The following is a 21,569-nucleotide window of genomic DNA, read 5'->3' on the forward strand; positions in this document are numbered from 1 at the left end:
TGCGCCTCCTACGTGTTTCTTATAATAAATCAGCTAGTTCCTTCAATAAAATTTATATCAACAATACTCGACGTCGAAAACATTTTTATTTACACACAATGAAAGCGTAATAGAAGCAATTAAACTGCGAAAACTTCTTTGCGAGACAAAACGAGTTTGAAAATCTGAATTTCACCAGCATCAAATTCAGAGGACTCGTTTAGCCTTACATAATAGAGTCGGCACTCAAAACTCACAGACAGGAGTGCAAAATGTTGTATATTTTTTCTCAGATTTACCTTAATTGAATTCGCTTTCGTGATTTTAAATTATTAGCGATTCCTTTGATGTCGCCTCCGTTCCCGTGTTTTAGATAAATAACCAATTATCGGGATTCCAATTAATCCGGGACATGTGATATGGAATTTTAAACGTGCATTGCTTTCGCTTCTGTGTCTATAATTATTCACGTCGCAATTTCAATTTGGAATTATTGTTCCGAGTCTAAATTACTGGCTGGAGTAGGTTAATTATCATTATGTCTAATCAACAATTTGTTTTGGTTATTTTCATCATTCATGATATTTTACACCAAACTTGATATAAGAGCAGAGATGGGAAAGCGAACGTTATATGTACTTATCTACTCAATTATTATTACCTATTACCCTCACCCACAAGTCATCTAACAGAAAAACAAATTCAATAATGACACGCACAGAGCCCTCAACTTTAATAGGTATAAATAGCGACTAGAATAAACATGTAATAAATCTGATTAAGTTAACAACGGCCGCGGCCTAAGTGAATGTAAATATTATGTGAAGATTTACTGTCGTCACAACCCCAAAGAGGACGTGATTACGGGGCGCACCCAGTAACCTAAATTGTGTACGACGTACGTACCCCAAATTTATTATGAGACCATAAAATGCTTCGTGTGTAAAAGCCTTAATTTCCGAACGTATGAAACCATAAATTGTTTACAATCAAATATATGTAACTTGATGAAATGTAGGTATTGTTACTTCGATTCTTGGTAAAGTATGTATTGTCAATATGTTTGAACGTGTTACTCTTTTAACTGTTTATTTGAAACGCTATAACAATATAAAAGATCCATTTCGATTCGATTACATCATTACCTTAGCTTTTTCATGGTGGGTGTATTTAAGAATATTGTATCAAACAAATATTAAATTATAGTAATAATTACATAATATTATATTGCCAATCTATATAAGAGTTTAATTAATTAGCCTCGTGTGCGTACCCACCTTTATTATATTTTTATTAACTGTACCTTTACAATCATAAATACGACTTAGCGTTGGTGCTGTTTCATAAATAAACATTCAAACCAATTTACGGATATAATTGTTCTCCTCCTCTTTAAGATACTAATAATTCTTTATTTTGCTGTGCGTGCTTTCCTTCGCCTACTTACATTTGCGTATGATAATAACAAAGAGCTTTTAATTTAATACGTTTGTTTTTTCTATTGCCTATTAATAGAACTGAGTAGTTAGCAGCAAACAACCTATTTAAAATGTTAGTCATTTGGTCAATAGGTCGTCAAATTAGATAGACCATGAACATATAATATTTCCTATAGAAATGCAGTTAACTACAGTACGAACTTGACCACTCAAATACTAATTAACATTATTTTGACAGCGGTGTGGAAGCCGGGGGTACCACCGCCGCCTGCGGGCGACAGCGGCGCGAGCGCGGGAAACCCTCCCCCGCCCCCGCCGCCCCCCGTCTGGACCCCCAACAGCGCTTCGGCATCACCGCAGACACAACGCAAAACCTTCCGACCGGTACACTTCGAGGAATCACCACCAACCCGCCGAAAATTTGAAGGACGTATGAACGTAAGTTTTCTTCTATGTTCATTTACGGAGTATGGCGTAATCTTGATTAAAAAACTTCGAGGATACCGTTTAAACTCCTAACTGTATGCATACTGAAAGGAATAGCCATATTCGTAAAAAAGATTTTCCAATTTTCAAAATGGTTTCTTCTAAAACACTTTTAAAGACATCAGAGATCTACGTACCTACCGAAACCGAACGAATAATTCCCTATTCCTTAAAACAATTGCACGCCTCATAAGCGAAGCGTTGAGGTGGGTACTACTGTCACTTCGCGCAAAACATCTGATTTTTCAAACTTAAAATGTCTTTATGTATCATACATTGCACTTGTAAGATAATACATACACACACATATTAAGAAAAAACACTATTTTTAACGTTCATGATATTTTTGATGTCATTTTTGTTATTTAAACTAGTTAAAAAACAGTTTAAAAAAGTTCTGTCTTGGACGTCCGTGTGTCTGTATGTGTGGATCCTTTTCCTTGTTAACACGATAGCGACCGAAATACTTTACTAATCGAGTCTTTTTTTTTCTCTTACGCTTGAGTATGCTCAGGAATAGAACCCTTTCATTTTTCAGGGTCTGATTCGATGTGGTTTAATTGTTATTAAATAAACAAAAATAATAATTAATAAATATTTATTAAAAAAAAATTATGAGGCGTGCACTTTTGGATTTTCCAAATTTTTAAAATCTATTGTAAAAATGTTGAAGTTCTTTATTGGCGAATAAACACGCTACAGTTTACAGATGTTATTGATATTTGTTGTAGGTATTCCTTTACTTTGGTATTGGGGACTAGACAGTTGTAGCAGTCTTGTTTTCCCAAGTTCTTTTATTACGGAAATTTGGTCACAACTTTCGCTTGTAATAGGTGCGTGAATGTAACTTGTGTCAAGTCGTCTTTTTTTATGTCGCACGAAGGTAAGCAATTGTATCTGAACAAACGCCGTAATAGGGTGGTAATGGTTGTACCTAAGCAACGCATCTAATTGCTCACAGCCAACCACAAATAAGCACAATATAAGGCTGCTTGACTATTGGCATTTTATCTTTATCTATATATATATTTATTTTTATCTTTAAAATATATATTATCACACGAGTAGGATAACCGCTTATTGTTGTATACTCAAAAATGCGTATTCAAGTAAAATCAATGGATTCAATCGTACAGGGTAATTAATATTTGAAACGTAATTATGAATAGATAATACAGTCACATAATATAATAAATAATTAGTTTAAGTGCCGTTAAATCTGAAATAAAGAATTTTGCTGCGCCGAATTTGCTTCTTACCTTCGCACCTAATGTAATGAACATATATTTAGAACGCTTATCAAAGGAATAAGCCAGAAAATAACAAAAAAATCCTAGAAAAAAAAATCATCACCATACATTCCAGTGAGTGTACACCAGAAAAATCTAATCTAAACATTTTCAACTGAACTGACTGAATAAAACTTTGGTTAATTTAAACGAGCGCAAAGTTAACTATAAGTTATTTATTGTTTTTCTCATTTATGCCAGAACATGAAAATTCAGGAAATTGAATTTCAAAAGATAAGAAAAGAAATATTCTTTTAAATATATTTACCTACCCAGACATTACAAACAAAAAAGTTGGGAGTCACGTCAACTTTGTGAACTCGGAAATAAAGGCATTAGAATGGTCTTTAAATGCGTATAGAACTTTTTAATTTATCTCTAAAATATGGTATCTGAATGTATTTTTATTACAAAGCATTCAATGATAACATTAATGTACATTTACTTCTATTTTTGTAAGAATGAAAATATTTTCTATTATAAATAATGTAGGCTTTTAGGGACATTAATCTATTTGGGTAAAACATTTTAGGTAAAATTGTTTTAAAAGCTCTCTCGCCAGCCGGTCCATTCACAATAGAGCTAAGATATTTAACCTTAGGAAATGTTCGAAGTATCTGGAGAATTAAATTCATTGGGAGAGTGCTAGATATTTCTTGTTAAGAAATTATCAAAGATCCACAAAAGAAATAATTTCGCGTAATATTTTCAGAGTAATATTTAATTGTTTTAGAGCGCAGAGCAGAACGGCACAGCTGGCTTGGAAAGCGAGAGCCGGCTACGGACCTCCCAAAGCGCGCCTGCCACTGGACTGAACCTTCTCGGCACTTCAAGTAGACTGCCCAAAGCTCAGAACCCTACCGTCACTTTGTTGCAGAAAGCGCGAGGTATGTTAATTTACATAGGATAATTCAATCTCCAAGGGAAAAACATTGCTGAAACAGTGGCTCATGTATGTGCAAAGGCTAAAAGTCTCACTACTTTTTACGCTCCTCTACTTTTTGTTTCCTGGAAGCATTATTTGCTTCCGTTTTTATTTATTTTCGCTTTGGTGTTCTGAGACTTTGTGAATACACTTTTCAGCACAAAAGTGAACATGGAGGACTGTTTCGGTATTTTATTTAGGAAAGCAAACGTGTTCGTGGTGTAAACTTTTAAATTTTGTATTCATATTCATTAGTTAACCTAGAGTTATGCGTTCTTTTCTAAAACATAGGGAAAATATTATTAGTTTAGTTATTATGTTTTATATCGGATGTAAAATTATTATTAGAATATTTTTAGCATGGTATCAGCCTATGTTTATTTGAAAATTTAACACTTGTTACCTACTGCGAATTTTTATACATGGTAGCGTCCTGAATTTAATACAATATGAGGTTATTAACAATCTTGTGTGGTTAAGCAAACATAGTTTGCAACTCCGTGTAACGCTTGACACTATGACTCGGTCCCTTATTTTGATTAATTAATATCTTTAAGTAATTGCTATCTGGAGTACGAGTAGATAATATCTTTAATAGCATGTCTACTGTCATGTTAAACTTCCTACATTTTAAAGTACACAATGTTATGATCTCTTACTAGATTATGGTCCGGGAGCCAGCAGCAGATTTTATGACCAAGTTCCTCTCAAGCGGTAATTAGTAAAATGCATCAAAGTATAGTATTATGAAGCCTCGTGAACGTCAGCTGGATCTCGGTTGGGGGGAAGAGCGGTTGTAGCCTCCCGTATCAGCTGACGGTTTTTCCACCAAGATACAGCCAGCTGACATATATATTTATCCACAGTTACATATAAGCTATCATCAGGTAAATTTTTGTTTGAGAGGAAATAACGGAAAATAATTTTTTCTTTAAATTTAACTTTCATGTTCGAGACACCAGCTGACGTATAATACACCATGTTGTAACCAGCTGACTATTTTTTTTCGTTGAGATTATTGGGTTAGCTACAATTTGACAAATTTTTAGCTGAGAGGAAATGAATGAATGAATGTATTTTTTTTCCTATGTGCGTGGGAGGCTACAACCGCTCACCCCCCCAACCGAGCGCCAGCTGACGTTCACGAGGCTTTATAATACTATACTCTCATGCGTCTGACGAATTATCTCTTGAGAGGAAATAGTTAACCAAATTTGCACCTGGCTCCCTAACCATTACCTAATTATTATAATATGCCCTTTGTCTTACAAGATTATTTTGGCCATATAAGTGTAATAAAATTAGCTTATTAGTCAATAGACTTAAAATCATATAATAATATTGACCAACCTACATCATATTTTTCTATTCTCTCAAAAAGTTAGTAAAGTCATTTCAGGTGGAACCGAATTTGGAGTTTGGATCGTGGTCTTTTTCCCTAAAATTTGATTGATATGTTGTTTAAATTCCTATGCATGAACTATCTGTATGATTAAGGGCCGATTTTTCAATGCTTGGATAAAACTTATCCGTCCTATAAAGTATTACACGATAATATTAAAATGTCACGTAAACTGTCAAATACGGGCAATTAGAATACGTTTATAAAATGGTATTTTTATACATTATTCGACGAATAAGTTTTAACCAAGGATTGAAAAATCAGCCCTTAACATAATATATATTGTTCTTTCAAATCGCTGAATAATACCTATCAAGATAATTTTGTAGAGCAATGTCAGCCGAGAAACTAATTAATACTAGTCTTTCATATGCATTTAAGTTAACAATATGAAACAAAATTCCCCGTAAAAAGATAAAAATAAGTTATTTTTTGTTTTGGAGTATTGCCATAAGATTGAACGGTTGTGTTTTGTTACGTAGTTAGTAGTTAGTAGTTATATGTCGTTATAATAAAATGGTGACAGTTTTTTGACAGGAACAAATTATAGAGGTTAAGTAGGGAATGAAAGTTTGTCTGTTGTATTCCCGTAGGAAATGTTTGGGATATCCCATCGGACACACTAAGGCAGATATTTATCACGCCTTTAATTTTAGCTTACCCTATTTATCTTTCTCTACGCTTTTATGAATATAGACAATGACATTTCAAATATTAGGTATAGATATATTTAAATCAAATTTAAATATTAAATTCAAATAGGTTTCATTCAATAACACCAAAATATAAGCCAAATTAGAATCATTTCCACGTATTTACTTAAAGTCTTCAAAGAGACTAAACAATACAATGTCGAGAATTGCAAATAGCTTGTTTTGGCAGTATCTTTACAGTTTGAAAACAATACTTGAAACATTTCAAACAATAAGTTTATAATTTATTCATAAACCATTTTCAAGACGGGGTATAATTTACCGCCAAATTATGTTTGCCATTCGAGCTCTTGTCGTTGAAGGTTTATAAATAAAATCGATTCTTTAATTAGTTTCAGAGTGCTCTTAATCTGAACATTTTCTAATGACTACAAATTCTCATTCGCGTCTTATTTAATCCTCTTAATCTTAATTAAAATGTGCTGTGTGATTAATTAAAATTTAATTATTTTACGTGGTCACAATAGTTTTAATTGCATAATACGAGTAGGTAAATATACTAAATAATACCTAGATTTTGTTGATAAGGTTTTCTAAATGATGATGGATTTTTCGTGAAAATTGGTAGTAGTTAATTAGCTAATATTTTATTTATAGCCATCAAAAATTACTGTTGTACAAGTGATTTATTATCGCCACACATTTGTGTATTACTATAATTATTGAAATTAATATTATAAAGATTACGTCTTTCTATTCACACCAAATCTTTAAGAGAAGTAAATAAAGAGCATTAAATGATTAATTAAAACAATAAACTGCCAAACGGAAATGAAAATACGTCTCACTTACCTAAGAAATCCGGTGAGGCAGTTAGTCTAATATAAAGTAATATTGCTCAGATGTAATGCTAAAATGACAAGGGTCAGGTGATATTATTAAACTTCGGGCACCATGCTGCTTCCTATGACTAGTGAAAACTATTCAAATGAGACACTATCAGTAACATTCTGAACTCTATCCTTGGGGATATTACAAAGTTTGATAACATCTGAGGAAAAACAAATTCAGTGACACGTAGCCGTTGTTTCCCATTACCGTTATCCAACAAATGATAACGGGTTCCTCATTTTTATGCATTACTTTATGTATATTGTGTACGTCCCGTTTCATCCAGATCTGCATTCATAAACAATATTATATCATAATTATACGAATTAAGAAAATGTGAACGTGATGTGACTTGTACCTAGATACTTAATAAGCTGATGCTAGAAATTCATTATTTTTAATTACACGCATTCAAAAATTTAACAGAAAGATGACATCATAGATAAGTTGACTGATGTTCTTTTGTTTAGATATATTTTTGAATGAGTGTATTTAAAAATAATGAATTTGGTCTTTGTATAAGTTTTAAATACTCAAGTCTAAGTTATTATACATATTAATATGTACTTAATAATTACATTATATATTTTCTTATTATCCTTTCAGAGGGCCAGCTGTCTCGAGCACCAACGTACCAGCAGCAAGACAGAGACGCTCGTCTTCCGCGCGACAGACCATCACCTCCTTCTGGCGATCCAGGTATGATTTTTACCCATATCTACTATATAGAGAAAGGGTGGTTCTTTCATTTACTGACACAAATTATTTAATTAACCACGTATACTGAATGTACACAGCTGAAAGTTAATGTGACTCACGCATATTTTACTTTAAAATGTCTATTAGTGATATGTAAATATGCAGTATAAGTCGTATTGTTATTTATTTTTTTAATTTATGTATTTATATGTATAGTTATGTCATGTATGATCACTGCTCAAGTGCTCATACACATATTGATTGCGTTCAATTCTTTCAATCTAATACCCTTCAAGGAACCCTTATTTATATTACCTAAATACACTTACCTACATGTTTCTAATCAATAAACTTAAATATAAAAACGTTATTGAACATGAGTTTAATGTACGCACATTACATTATAATTTATAACACTATCATTACAGCATTTTTTTAAGCTATTGCATTGCTTTTATCTCAGACTTTGAGCAAAAAAAACCTAACACCCCTCATTCCAACCGGCACAGCGATGCGATATGCTATGCAATAGCTTTACCGCGGCAGTCCTCGAGTGCAACACGTATTTTTTTTTTTCATAAAAATGTACATATTTTATTGTAATTTTTATTCTGTACGTTTCAGTGCACGCATTACGCCGCGGGTACGTGAGTGAGGGAGAGGGTGAGAGGAGAGCAAGGGACAGCGAGCGTAAGATGTCGGATGCGCAAAAGAAAATCGACGGAATCGGACCAATCACAAAGGACGGCATGCCTGTTGCTCTACGATCTGTAAGTATAGTTTACGTCACAGACTCACAAATAATAAATAATACATATAATAATGTAAATAATACATATAATAATGTGTTAACGTAGTAACTATTTAATTTTTTACTCGACACTGACACTGGCAATAATCTTCTTGCCATAAACAAAAAAAACTATTTAGTTATCTGTGGTATTGGCGGGAAAGAATTAAAAAATAATAATTTATGGGTTATCTTTTACCGTGAAAAGTGGTTGCTAATATAGACATTTAAAAATTTTAAAATGCTTAGATGTTAAGATGATTCAAAAGTTCTTCTAAAAAGAAGTCTAAATATTGAATTAATAAATAAATGAGTTTAGGTATAATTTTAACTACTTCATTAAACTATTTCATTTTTCAGGAAGTTAAAGACCCCTCAAGGTGGTACAAGAAAATGTACGACACAATACACAAAAACAAATACGATAGTGAGTATTTACCATAATAATTGAAACTTTATTAAAATAAAGGAACATAATTTATTTTGATTTTAATAAGTTTAAACCTGGAACAAAATTTTCTTTTTTCAGACGATTATGTGACAATACGATACAAAAGCCGTAGAGGTGATTATTTATATATTATCAAAAATCTATTATGTGCTCGTTGGATGTGTAAAACAATAACATTTAAAGCTTTAACTTCAATTGGTTTAATCTCAATAATTGAATAATTATAAGTTAAGAAAACGTACAGTATGCATAAACTAACAGTAGCAGTATCATAACCTCTACTATTTTTTTTCCATTCATGATAACAGCTGTAATCTCTGTTAAAATATTTTATTTCAAAATTAATATGTGATTCAATAGTAAAAATGTTAGAATAATATAGTTTACGTTTTCTTAGCACTATATTTTAATTGTAATGCAAATGTAAATATATCTCATACCTACATTTCATCTGTGAATGTCAAATCCAAAATCGATCAATAACATTGTTTATGCAAGGTTTATGCTAACATTTTAAATGGTTGTGGAAAGTTACTTTTGTGAAAATAATGCTTTTTAATCAGAATTGTGTATTGTTGATACTTCAGCTTAATTCATAAGTGTATGAAATCATTAGTTCTAAATGTAGAGCACGTTTAGTTTATCTGTAAATAATAATTAATAAAATGAAACTAAAACTGATAATAAATGATTGTGGTGTGTTTACAAAATACATATAAACCTCAGTGTCGCATAACTAACAATTAGTTTAACCAAGACTCTTTTCTGAGAATACAACTTACATTTGCGACATTCCATTATAACGAAATATCGTTAAATGGAGTAGTAAAAATGAAATACATAATTATTCAACCTTACTACATATAAATATAACTGGGATGCCTGGAATTTCGAAAGAACAGTAATCGCTTATATATTAAGCGATAAAGCCCATTACATTATTACATTGTTTGTTTATCTAAGGTTATAGTTCAAAATAATTTGGAAAATCCAAAAGTGCACGCCTCATAATTTTTTTTTAATTAATATTTATTAATTATTATTTTTGTTTATTTAATAACAATTAAACCACATCGAATCACACCCTGAAAAATGAAAGGGTTCTATTCCTGAGCATACTCAAGCGTAAGAGAAAAAAAAAGACTCGATTAGTAAAGTATTTCGGTCGCTATCGTGTTAACAAGAAAAAGGATCCGCACATACAGACACACGGACGTCCAAGACAGAACTTTTTTAAACTGTTTTTTAACTAGTTTAAATAACAAAAATGACATCAAAAATATCATAAACGTTAAAAATAGTGTTTTTTCTTAATATGTGTGTGTATGTATTATCTTACAAGTGCAATGTATGATACATAAAGACATTTTAAGTTTGAAAAATCAGATGTTTTGCGCGAAGTGACAGTAGTACCCACCTCAACGCTTCGCTTATGAGGCGTGCAAAAGTTATCTTGATTTCCTTCCTTCATTAATTAAAATACGCCATTCCTTCGTAGACGAGCCACAAAGAGTGAGCAGCAGTAGATCCCAGTACGCGTACTTCGACCCGCGCTCCGGGTACCTCAGCGAGCCGGAAGGCGGCGTTGGCCGGCTCGCTGCGGGCACGTGGAGCGACGCGTACGACAGCGATGCGGCAACAGCGCCTCGACGACGAACCGCTTCGGTGCAAGAGGAGCGCAGGAACGATATGTACATGTTGAATAACAAGTGAGTTTACTTTGGAAATATCTGTCAGTACTGCAAGTACACGTACTTCGATCCGCGCTAAATATCTCAACGAGCTGGAGGGAGGCCGAATCTCTGCGGGATTTGCTTACAAATTAGTTGAATGCCTATTGGGTGTTCTGAATCAGTCCATTCTTTTCAACCCTTCTTATATCTTTGATTTTAGATACAGCACATTGGCATCTACGAGAGCTAGTCAAGAAATACACAAAGGGCAACCGGGGAAAATTGAAAACTACACGCCTGGTAAATCTTCCGTAGTGGACAAAGAAGCAAAACAGGTATTAATATTTACACCATTCCAATGTTTTAAGGGGGTAACGTAAGCCACATTCATAATATTCATTATCATTTCCCTCATATGTACCTACTCTTAGCTATTACATATTTAGCGGGTATAATTATAAATAGAAGAGGTTCTAACAGCTTGTCCTAGTATTTAGAGAAACCCACAAGATTTTTTTCTTTTCTAGTGGTGGGACGAGGTCATGGACATTTTTGATGGGGTACGAATATTTTTCATTATATTTATATGTGTATTTGTGATAACATCCCTCATATTGTTTTAATCTATTTTAACAAGATTAGTGACCATTTTTAGTTATCATTTCTGATTCTAGCTAATTTATTTACTATCAAACTTTACGGATTATTTCGTATGTAGTTGTCGACTAAATATCATAACATGCATGGAGACTTAAACCATCCATTAATTTTATAACCCCTCGCTTCCGAAATTTATTATCCTGCATTTCATTGTTACTTTATCATCATTACCATGACATAATCAAGGCTTCCACCATTCTACCTAAATATTTCATATAACTGAGTGTTTTAATTTCGCTTAACCGGATTGACCAACGAAATTGCTTAAATGTGAATAAACAAATGTATGAAATTATTAATTCGAAGTTTTGTTAATAACGCTAAATCTACATGGGTGTGACGCTGCTGGGGCACTAACAGTGGCTAGACGAGAATACCCCCCTCCCACCTTACTCGACTTTGCTCGCTCGTGCCATACAGAAGAATGTAAGGTTTAACATGTTTGCATGAGGCATGCGCCTTCGGTGTTATTGCTTTGCTGGATGTACATTGTACAAGCTCACGCGCATTGTCAGTGTTAGATTGTATTGTGTATAGATGCTGGAGTGAGTAGTTCGTTCTTAAGTATTTCGAATTGTGGTTGAATGAGGCATCAAAGAAAGCACAGTCGATTCGGCAATGGAGCCAAAATAAATGATTTTGAGTGTGTACAATTTCCTCTCTGAATATCAACATTCAACAATTCCTTTTAAAGGAGATGATTTTAATGTTCAGTATGAGTAGGAAAATTTATTGTTAAACTTAAGAGAACCAGATGATAATTTATATGAAAAATATAATGCGAATTTTTAATACCTTTCGGACAGGATATTTTAAATGTTTTATCTTGCATTCAGTAATATTGGTAGAAAAGGGCTAAGTATGAAGTCATGAATTTTGACCTGAGTTTCTTCTTAATTGTGTTGTAGGAAATAAATGGTTTACCTGTATAAGATTCTCGTATCATTTGAAGCATGCAGTACAATTTGAACTCGAATCCAACTAATTAAACTTCATAGTTTAATTCCTCTATATTATTTCAAATCAAAATTACTACAACGGATTTTGAGTTTGAATTATTTTGTTTCATCTTTTCATTTTTGTAAAAAACAAATTGATGATTGAACTGTGTGTATTATTTTATGTTAGATGCGTTTGTATAATGTATATTGTTTTAGCATTAGTTAAATTACAACTAAATCCAAAAATTCTCAGTATTCCTTACAATATATCTCAAATAATTTGTATATCTTCTCTTTGAAGCATGATTTACCACCCTTTGACATGGTTGTATATAATTTTGCACTAGCATAAGCTGGAAGTTAGATATTGTTAGATTACTCAATCTTTCCCTAGTATAGGGACAGTCTTGAGATTATTTTTTATAAATAAAACAAAAAATCTAAATGGAAACGTGATTTGAGACTTAAAAAATACCATATACTTAACTATTTTTATTTTCGAGAACTTATAATGTTTCGATAAGTCTACTCTAAGTTTTCTTCTGACTTTCTTTTAGGGTAGACTTGATACAATATTACACACTAAAGAAATAATGGTTTTTCAGCAAAACATTTCAAGTACAACGTCGCTGCCTCCAAAAGAAAAGAGAGATATCACATCGACTATATTATCAAAGTCCAACATGGCAAGGTATGTACTTTAAAATCATACTCAAGTAATTAATATAATTCTATACAAATCTTACATGATAGAAACTTTTCTAATTTATACTTAAAAGTACTTAGTAATTTTTTATTATACCAAGATAAGTAATGTATGTTAAAAATTAGTAGTTAATTTAAATAAGTAACAACTTATAAATGGAGTGTGAAAGTGATGTGAAAGTTCAATAGGATTCTTATGTAATACATTATTTAATATATTTATATAGTGTCATGTATTTATGAAGATAAAGGGTATCATTAAAATGTCGTATTTTCTTATTCACATAAACTTATTATAGATTTTATTAATATTCTTTAATCGGTTTTATTTACGGGAAAACAGGGACCTTATATATACCCATATAATAGTTTTACCTCGTAAACTTGCCCGACATTTTTTTATTTTTTCCAGTTAGCGAATTACAAATTACAAATATTCTCTAGGACCGCAGTTGGTTCCAAAATCTATATATAATCTTATGTATACCTTAATGGAATCTGCAGTGTTGAGACTAATAATAATGTAATATATTTATTAATAGGGCTTTAAAAGAATCTGGATACGAGTCGGACTCGACGCTGATCTTCAAGAGACGCGAAGACACGGAGGCGCCGCTGTCCCCAGCGGAACGCCGCGCGGCTTACAGGGACTTACAGGCTGGGGGCGAACCCCCATTACGGGGATTCAGGTCTCCAGCACCTCCTAGAACAGGTAAATTTATAAAAAATGTTGTACTATCAATATAATCGAATTTCATAAAAGACATTTCCTCTCAAATTGTTCTCACCTTTTTCAAAAACAAAATTTTTTATTTTTATTTATCTAATGAATCCGTAATGTTTCTATAATAACTTTAATAGATTTGACAGTGTTAAACATTAGTTCTAATATTTTTGGGTACAATGAACTGTACGCTAGGATTTATCCTTAAAATTGTTTATTGGAAAATTGGAAGCATGAATATTTCGGTGGCGGTATAATGCTTAGTTTCTTTCTTCGGGATCAAATTTTTAACATCTATATACGACAATGATGCGTTTTTCAATATGTAATTATAACGGATACCACGCAAGGTCAATTTTGTAGTGGACACGTATAGATTGCTATGTGGGCTATTGTCAGACGAGGTCAAAACATAATTACTTTTATGATGCTCTATCTAACCGCATTTACTCTATAACAACGACCGCTTAAGGTAAGTTAGAATTTTACTTATATGCATGCTGGCTATTCTTATAACTATATAATAAAGGTTCTGGGGACTTGGAATATGGCTGAAAACAAGGTAAACTACCGCATGTCTCTTTTACCTTTCACCTTATTTTATGACATTGTTTTACTCCAAAATAAAGCAACACATATAAACACGTTTTTTGAACGTTTCAAGCACAATTGTAGTTCCACATTAGACATAAAGGCTTTCACGTAATTTATTTATAACAGGGCACACACACGCCTAACGAACTAAGGAAGGAGTACTAATGACTTAAGATGGATGTTTCACAGAGGAATCTGAAATCGAATACATTCCAATATCGTCGACGTTGACTAAAATCAGAGTCCACAAAAAATCTCCAAGTCTGCATGAAGTTATCTGCTATCCTATAACAAGTATAACTACGGACTTTCTTAGAGATCAGAGTAAAAATGAAAAATGTTTTGCTAAAGAAGAAGGATTAATACCTCCTCCACCGCCTCGAAGAATATCTTCAAGAAGTTGCCATACACTGAAACTTGTAACAGCAAAACCGAAGGCCGTATCTCCAAACCGTACAAAAGTACCTTCTAACGTAGATCTAATAAAAGAAAAAATAAGTAACAAACTAAATAGACAAAATACAGTAATTCTTAGACATCCGTCTGATTCTAAACTAAAAACACCAGTTAGAATTGCATCTTCGTCAGCACCTCCGGCTTTGACTAAAAATAAAAGCATTGTCAGTTCAGGTGTACAGAAATCTCAACATAAAACTATGGAAAGTGGCAGTAAAACGGTCGGTACAAGCAGCTTTGGCTCACCAAGAAAAACCATGTCCCCTATACAATACAACACAACATGTCGCAGTAGATACGGAGGGTCGTCAATAGTGATTGAAGGCGGGGCAGGTAGAAAAACACCTATAACAAATATATTGGATAAAGTTACACCCATTGATAAACTATGGGGTTCACAAAAAAGAAATGAAAGAATAGATATATCTAAATTAAGAGCTAAGAATGTAGAAAAAGGTAAAATCACTTCATCAAGGACAGTTAGTAATAAACCTATAATTACTTCTACAAAATCACCCATATCTCTAGGTGTAACACATAAAAGCCGTGATATGGTCCGTACTTCGGAAAAAATTCAAAAACTGAAATTTGTGAATGCTTACACCCAATCTACACCTTGTTTAGTAAATAAAAAGGACGATCGTCAACCCAAAATGAAAACCATTTCAAATGTTTCTAAATCATCATCAAACATTTGCTCACTGGTTAAAAAGTCGTCAAATATAAAATCACCATCAATTAATCATCTAAAAAAGAAAAAATCTCTGGAAACTATTACCATAAAACCCAAGAGTCCTAATCCTGGTCAATTAAATAAATATAAATATTATTCACCACAGAAATCTGCAAAAGACAGTAGTAAAAAGGATTTAACCATTTATAAAAACAAGGAAAAGTATGATGGAGACACATGTAGTAGCCAATTTGGAGACGACTTAAGTAATATGAGGAGGGTAGAAAATCCTAAAAATATTAACTCTAAAGAAATAAAAAAAACGCATGATGCTGTCATGACAAATTCATTTTTTCAAAACTTGTTTTGTAGAAATGTTAATTTTTCAGTAGTCGTAGATACAAGTGTTAAAAGTAACGTAAAAGAAAAAGCAAAATATTTTCTGTCACATCCAGATTATAATATAAACGCTCTACCTAGTGCCTTAAATACATATTTAATACACCGAAAGCCCGTATCTCTTTCGAAGTTTAAAATGTGGGATAAAACTTCAAGCCCTATCAGAAGTGAAAGCCCACGGTCAATATCTTGGCCGGGTAGAATGGATGGTAGAATTCGAAAATTCGAAAGTTTAGTAAACTATAGTGATAAGTTTGGATCCTCTTCATCATTATCTACAGTAAGAAGTAAGAGTGAACCTCCGGCCAACAAATTATATTTTTCTCAAACATCCCGACCCAAATCCCCTGTTGTAATATTTCATAGAAAAGATAATGATGAAACTCCACCAATAGAATATTACACTTCGATATGCAACAGTGATGCAACAAGTTCACGCAATATTGTTTATACAAAGCCACAGAGAAAATCAATTTCTGCTCTCAACAAAAATGTAAAAAAAGGACATGCACGATCAGGTGATATTATTCGCCCTCTTTCACCCCATGTTTATCATTTTTCGCATGAATATACCGATTCTAAAGCAGATTATCAAGAACAATTTACCCCATCTACAATTTTCTTTTCACAAACCTCAAGACCTGTTTCACCAAAAGTTGTGAAACAGCCTGCCAATCAAAGTAGAAGCCACTCTACCTCACCGATACCAATACGATCGCCATCGTACAGAAGAATTCACAGCGCTAAAACACAGCATAAAAGTATGATAGAGTCAAGGCCACGTAGCGTTGATAGTTCAAATAAAGTAGATATATTACCTCCACTCAAATCTAAATCTAAAAGTGACACAATTGCTCAGTGTAACGATCCTGAATATGAGGAGTATGTATATGATATACAAAATGCAAAAAAAAGATCTGAAAGATTTCGTGAATTGAATAGATACTATTCTTATCTTGAAAGGGTTGGTGAACTCGAGAAATCAACTTCTATCAATGATTTGCGCCACAGAAAAAGAGATGAAGAAATTATTGACTTTGATAGATGGAAAAAAATTCGTGCTATAGAAAGAGCTGAAGAAGAACTAAATAATTTATATAAAAAACTTAAAATTGCTCAGATTGAAAAGGATTTCTTGTTTTATCCAAGAGATGTGAAAGATTTTCGATGGAATTGTGATAAAGAAAGAGGTCTCAAAGTAAAAGAAAAATCAGTTGAAGATCTAAAGGATGACTTTCTACAGAAATCATTATACGATTCTCATGACACAGACCAATTTTTATTAAAAGATGTATATAAACCTCTATGGAGAGGAACAAGTGTAGCAGAAACAGCAATTAATATAAACAGAAAAAATAATCAAAATGAGCCTGTTAAGTGCAACTCAAATATTAAACACGTAAAACAAAGCAAAGAATTATCAATCGGTGATCTAAGAAAGAAAATTGGCATCGGTAATCGTCTTTGGAGTAGTTTATCTTTAGATCAAGTCAATGCGTTAAAAGACCAACTCAATGCCATTTATAGCAAAGAATTAGAGTCTAAATCTAATAAAAATTTAGATAAATTTACAATTGAAGTCAAAGGAGAAAGGAACAATTTTAACTCAAATTTACATGTCAGATGTAGCTCATTGAACAATACTAATTCTCCAAAAACAAATGAAATTACCAAATCAGAATCAATCGCGGGAATTTGTCCCGTTACTACAGATAAAGAAATTAAAAATAATGTCAATAAAATGCAAATGGTACTAAGTGAAAATGAAAAGAAAATTATATCTCAAACATTGAGTAAAGAAGTTATAAAAAGAATCAACAAAGAAACTACCAATCAATCGACAAATAATGAACCTAAAAAGTATGATGATGAATCATTAATTCAAATGCCAAATAACAAAGAAACAAATAATGTTTTAAATAAATTATTAGACCATAAAAGACATGTAATATATGCATCAGAAAAAGAAGAACCTACTCAATCTTCTGCTAGTGAAACGGAGACAGGTGGTTCTGATATATCTAACACAACAGTTATATACGTAGCCCCAAAAAAAGAAGTTAAGAAAAAGGTAGAATATTTTGAATCTGTACAAAATATGCCTACTAAGGATAGCATTCTAAATAGTACAGAAAGCAAAGCATCCCAAGGAAATAAAACTTTATTAGAAATAAACAAAGAACAAATACCACATTCACAATCATGTACGAACATTAAGGAACTTTTTGGTGAAAGCGAGAAAAATAAATTTTTATCATTGCCTTTAAAACCTGACCTACATTCAAGATCACCTTCGCCTTACTCAGAGTTATACATAAACGATCGACGTACGCCTGACACGCTACGTTGCTCTAGTGACGAGACAATCTGGCGAAGTCGAAGCCCGTCGCCCGATACGGAACGATACTGGCAAGCTTACTTTAAACTGGCGCGTGTTGGGGAAGTTCGCCGTCTAGCGCGACGCTTCGATTCACCCTCCATGGTCGGAGGATTAAGACGACATCGTAGTGACCCAGAAATAACTAGAAACGATATTAAAAACTGCCTTTGCACCGAAAAATTAGGAAAACAAAGCGAATCATGTAAAACATCATTAACAGTAGCGCGAGTACCTCTTAGGTCTAAAAATCGCTTTATGCCTCACATTGACATAATATCAAAATTAGCCGCGCTTCGGAGGCGAACTACGCCACGTTCTCGATCGGCTGAAGAAGCGTTTGAATGTCGGCCTGGAGAAGTAGAAAGAATTCGAAAAAGGTTCGAAGTTATGTCCATTCTAGGTCAAATCTATAACTCTGCCCCTGATGTGAGTGAACTGAAAGATATAGCACCATATTTGGAAGGATCTTGGATTGCACATCAATATCCAAAACCGAGTGATAACAATAGATCTATTGCAGACCCGAAAACTTACGTTCGAGGTAGATTATCACCTGTAAAAAAGGAAATTAAAAAATCAGTTTTCAAGGAACCATTGAAACTAAGTTCTATTTTAAAAAGTGATACAATTGAGGGCCAGCAGTTTGACCCGTCAGTACATCGGCCGATCAGTCGCTATGAGCCACCCCGTGCGCCACCCCGCCCACCACCAGCTGAGTGGCCCTACAAACTAGCATCGTTTGTCACACCACGAAACACAGTCAAATTTAAAGGTTAATATTTTATTTTTTTATGTTTTTGATACATTCAATTATTGTTTAATTTTGGAGTTAATCGATGTTTGTTTTTATTTTTCATTTCATTTGTTTGTGGAGATTGCCATAAAACTTATTAGTTACGGTTTATCTCTTATGTTTTTCAACCATACCATCATATTTTATTATATTCTGATAGAAAACGATTCTGCCCCGGAGCCACCGCGTCGAATGCAACACAGCAGCATCTCCGATTCAGGTAATTTTTGCATTTATTTTTAATTTTTTTAGCAATAGTCAACTAAATACTATTTATTATATTTTTAATTAAAACTATAACTTTTAAAATTATGCTACATTTATTTCATTCACACTTTTAGAAGGCGTTTATTTTTGCACGCCTCATAAGCGAAGCGTTGAGGTGGGTACTACTGTCACTTCGCGCAAAACATCTGATTTTTCAAACTTAAAATGTCTTTATGTATCATACATTGCACTTGTAAGATAATACATACACACACATATTAAGAAAAAACACTATTTTTAACGTTCATGATATTTTTGATGTCATTTTTGTTATTTAAACTTGTTAAAAAACAGTTTAAAAAAGTTCTGTCTTGGACGTCCGTGTGTCTGTATGTGCGGATTCTTTTTCTTGTTAACACGATAGCGACCGAAATACTTTACTAATCGAGTCTTTTTTTTTCTCTTACGCTTGAGTATGCTCAGGAATAGAACCCTTTCATTTTTCAGGGTCTGATTCGATGTGGTTTAATTGTTATTAAATAAACAAAAATAATAATTAATAAATATTTATTAAAAAAAAATTATGAGGCGTGCACTTTTGGATTTTCCAAATTATTTTGTTTTATAATTATATAATTAACCACATTTCGTTTAAAATATTTTTGTATAGAACAATAACTGAAAAGGTGTGTAAAAACGTAGGATGTAGGAAAATGTTGTAATTTTTCTAGTAGGCAAGTAATTACGCCTTATTATAAACCATAAGAATGAAACAATAGTCTTTGTTAACTATTGATCTGTCTATTCTTACTTTAGAAGTGAATGTGTGTGGTTTTGGCCATTATTTTCATATTCTTATACCAATTATTATCTACATAATATCAAGATCATTAAAGGCCGACAAGATATTTACGTCACTGAATTCGTCAGAGTTTAAGGTCACCGAGGCAGTTTTTTCGTTTGTAAATAGTGCGCCACGCTTCCTTATTGAGATCGGTTCTATTCGGTGGAAATATAATAAATAAATAGTTTCTTGGTGTTTTAAAACTTATCTCTTTGACATTATCTAACCTACGTATTAAGTACTGATAGTCGCTATCTACTCAACCGGGTTTAGTTTCGCGCTATCCGTGTTAAAATCTAGCCAAGTAATGAAATAATACATTAAAATGAATTTGAGTGACCGAAACAATAGTGCGAGTGCAAATATTAACTTACGAGATGACGATGGATTTTATAGTGATGTTCCGTTATCGGGATCTTTGTCGAAGTCCTTGTTAGCGCTAAATAAATACGTCAAAAAAAATTTACTATACGATGACAGTGAAGACCCAGAAGAAACGAGTCAAAATGATGGTGCATATTTTTCTCAAGAAAGTACTCCAAACGACTCAGTAGTGAAAAGTGACACAGAAAGTGTGACAAGTCATGAACGTGTTGTGCAAAATAATGGCACAATCATTATTACTAAATATACAGTTACTTGCGAATCGCTAAAAGATGCTACAAGTGATCCTACAAAACAAACAGATGATTATAAATTTCAACAACTTCTTGATAATTCAAGTTCTATTAGTCACCGAGATTCTTTATCATCAAATTCCTCAAGTATTTATACAGCATTAAATAAAAATGAAAATGATGTCCAGTTTTCACATGAGAATGCAGTATCTAAGTTGAATCTGGAGGGTGAAAAATATAAAGAAGATGACATTTTAAACGAAAATTCCGACGATACCACTGTAAACATTCGAAGACACACAGTTCATTTTCCAAATGAAACTGAATCAACATACGTGGATAATAAACCAGAATTGGAACACGAGGGTGAAAACATTACAAAAAATGTAATTTTACGTGAAAAGACGGGTGAAATGGTAGTAAACCCACAGCGGCATACACTCCAAGATTTCACAAACTGGGGCAACAGGACAGACAAATATCCAGATGTATACGCTCCATTGCCTTTTAGTAAGTACGCCCAAGCGTTGCGTGATCGTTATCATTTACTCTTTAATCAATAAATGTTAGTATTGAGGTAAATTGTTACTCCATAGTAGGGAACGCCTATAAATAAATCTAATAACATCATTAATTGACTGTTTTCGTGTTGCAATGATAAGCGCGTGAGCTTTAAAACTAAAAAGTCCCAGGCTAGATCGTATGTAGAGGTTACTTTAACGGTAATTAATAAAAAAGTTTCGCATGTGACGTATTTAATACGACTCTACATTCTTCTTTCTAAATTAATTTGCTCATAATCGTATGTATCACATTAAATAAAATCGTACCAAAATTACAACCGACCATGGTTCACGGTTGTAGCGGAAATCCTTACGTTTTTTTAAGAGTTAACGTGT

General features: G+C 32.9%; 1 protein-coding gene across 13 annotated transcripts in view; it reads left to right on the plus strand.

Moving 5' to 3' along the window:
- LOC149485070 (uncharacterized) overlaps positions 1–21,569 on the plus strand; it is a 132,041-nt gene that overhangs the window by 90,844 nt on the left and 19,628 nt on the right. For 7 of the 13 annotated variants that reach the window (XM_089699774.1, XM_089699777.1, XM_089699775.1 and 4 more), the window contains 14 exons: positions 1,657–1,856; positions 3,927–4,080; positions 7,671–7,763; positions 8,388–8,533; positions 8,914–8,980; positions 9,083–9,118; positions 10,503–10,713; positions 10,898–11,012; positions 11,205–11,237; positions 11,698–11,763; positions 12,884–12,969; positions 13,526–13,695; positions 14,491–18,981; positions 19,163–19,222. In XM_089699774.1, the coding sequence (XP_089555900.1) occupies positions 1,657–1,856; positions 3,927–4,080; positions 7,671–7,763; positions 8,388–8,533; positions 8,914–8,980; positions 9,083–9,118; positions 10,503–10,713; positions 10,898–11,012; positions 11,205–11,237; positions 11,698–11,763; positions 12,884–12,969; positions 13,526–13,695; positions 14,491–18,981; positions 19,163–19,222 (5,928 nt within the window). The remainder of the gene's footprint in view (positions 1–1,656; positions 1,857–3,926; positions 4,081–7,670; positions 7,764–8,387; positions 8,534–8,913; positions 8,981–9,082; positions 9,119–10,502; positions 10,714–10,897; positions 11,013–11,204; positions 11,238–11,697; positions 11,764–12,883; positions 12,970–13,525; positions 13,696–14,490; positions 18,982–19,162; positions 19,223–21,569) is intronic. The other 6 variants (XM_089699772.1, XM_089699771.1, XM_089699780.1 and 3 more) reach the window with 6 other exon arrangements.

This window comes from Colias philodice, chromosome 10, assembly GCF_061535455.1.
Source record: "Colias philodice isolate Cphi_HAF_F1 chromosome 10, ilColPhil1 Martin Lab GWU primary, whole genome shotgun sequence".
Taxonomy (NCBI): Eukaryota; Metazoa; Arthropoda; class Insecta; order Lepidoptera; family Pieridae; genus Colias; species Colias philodice.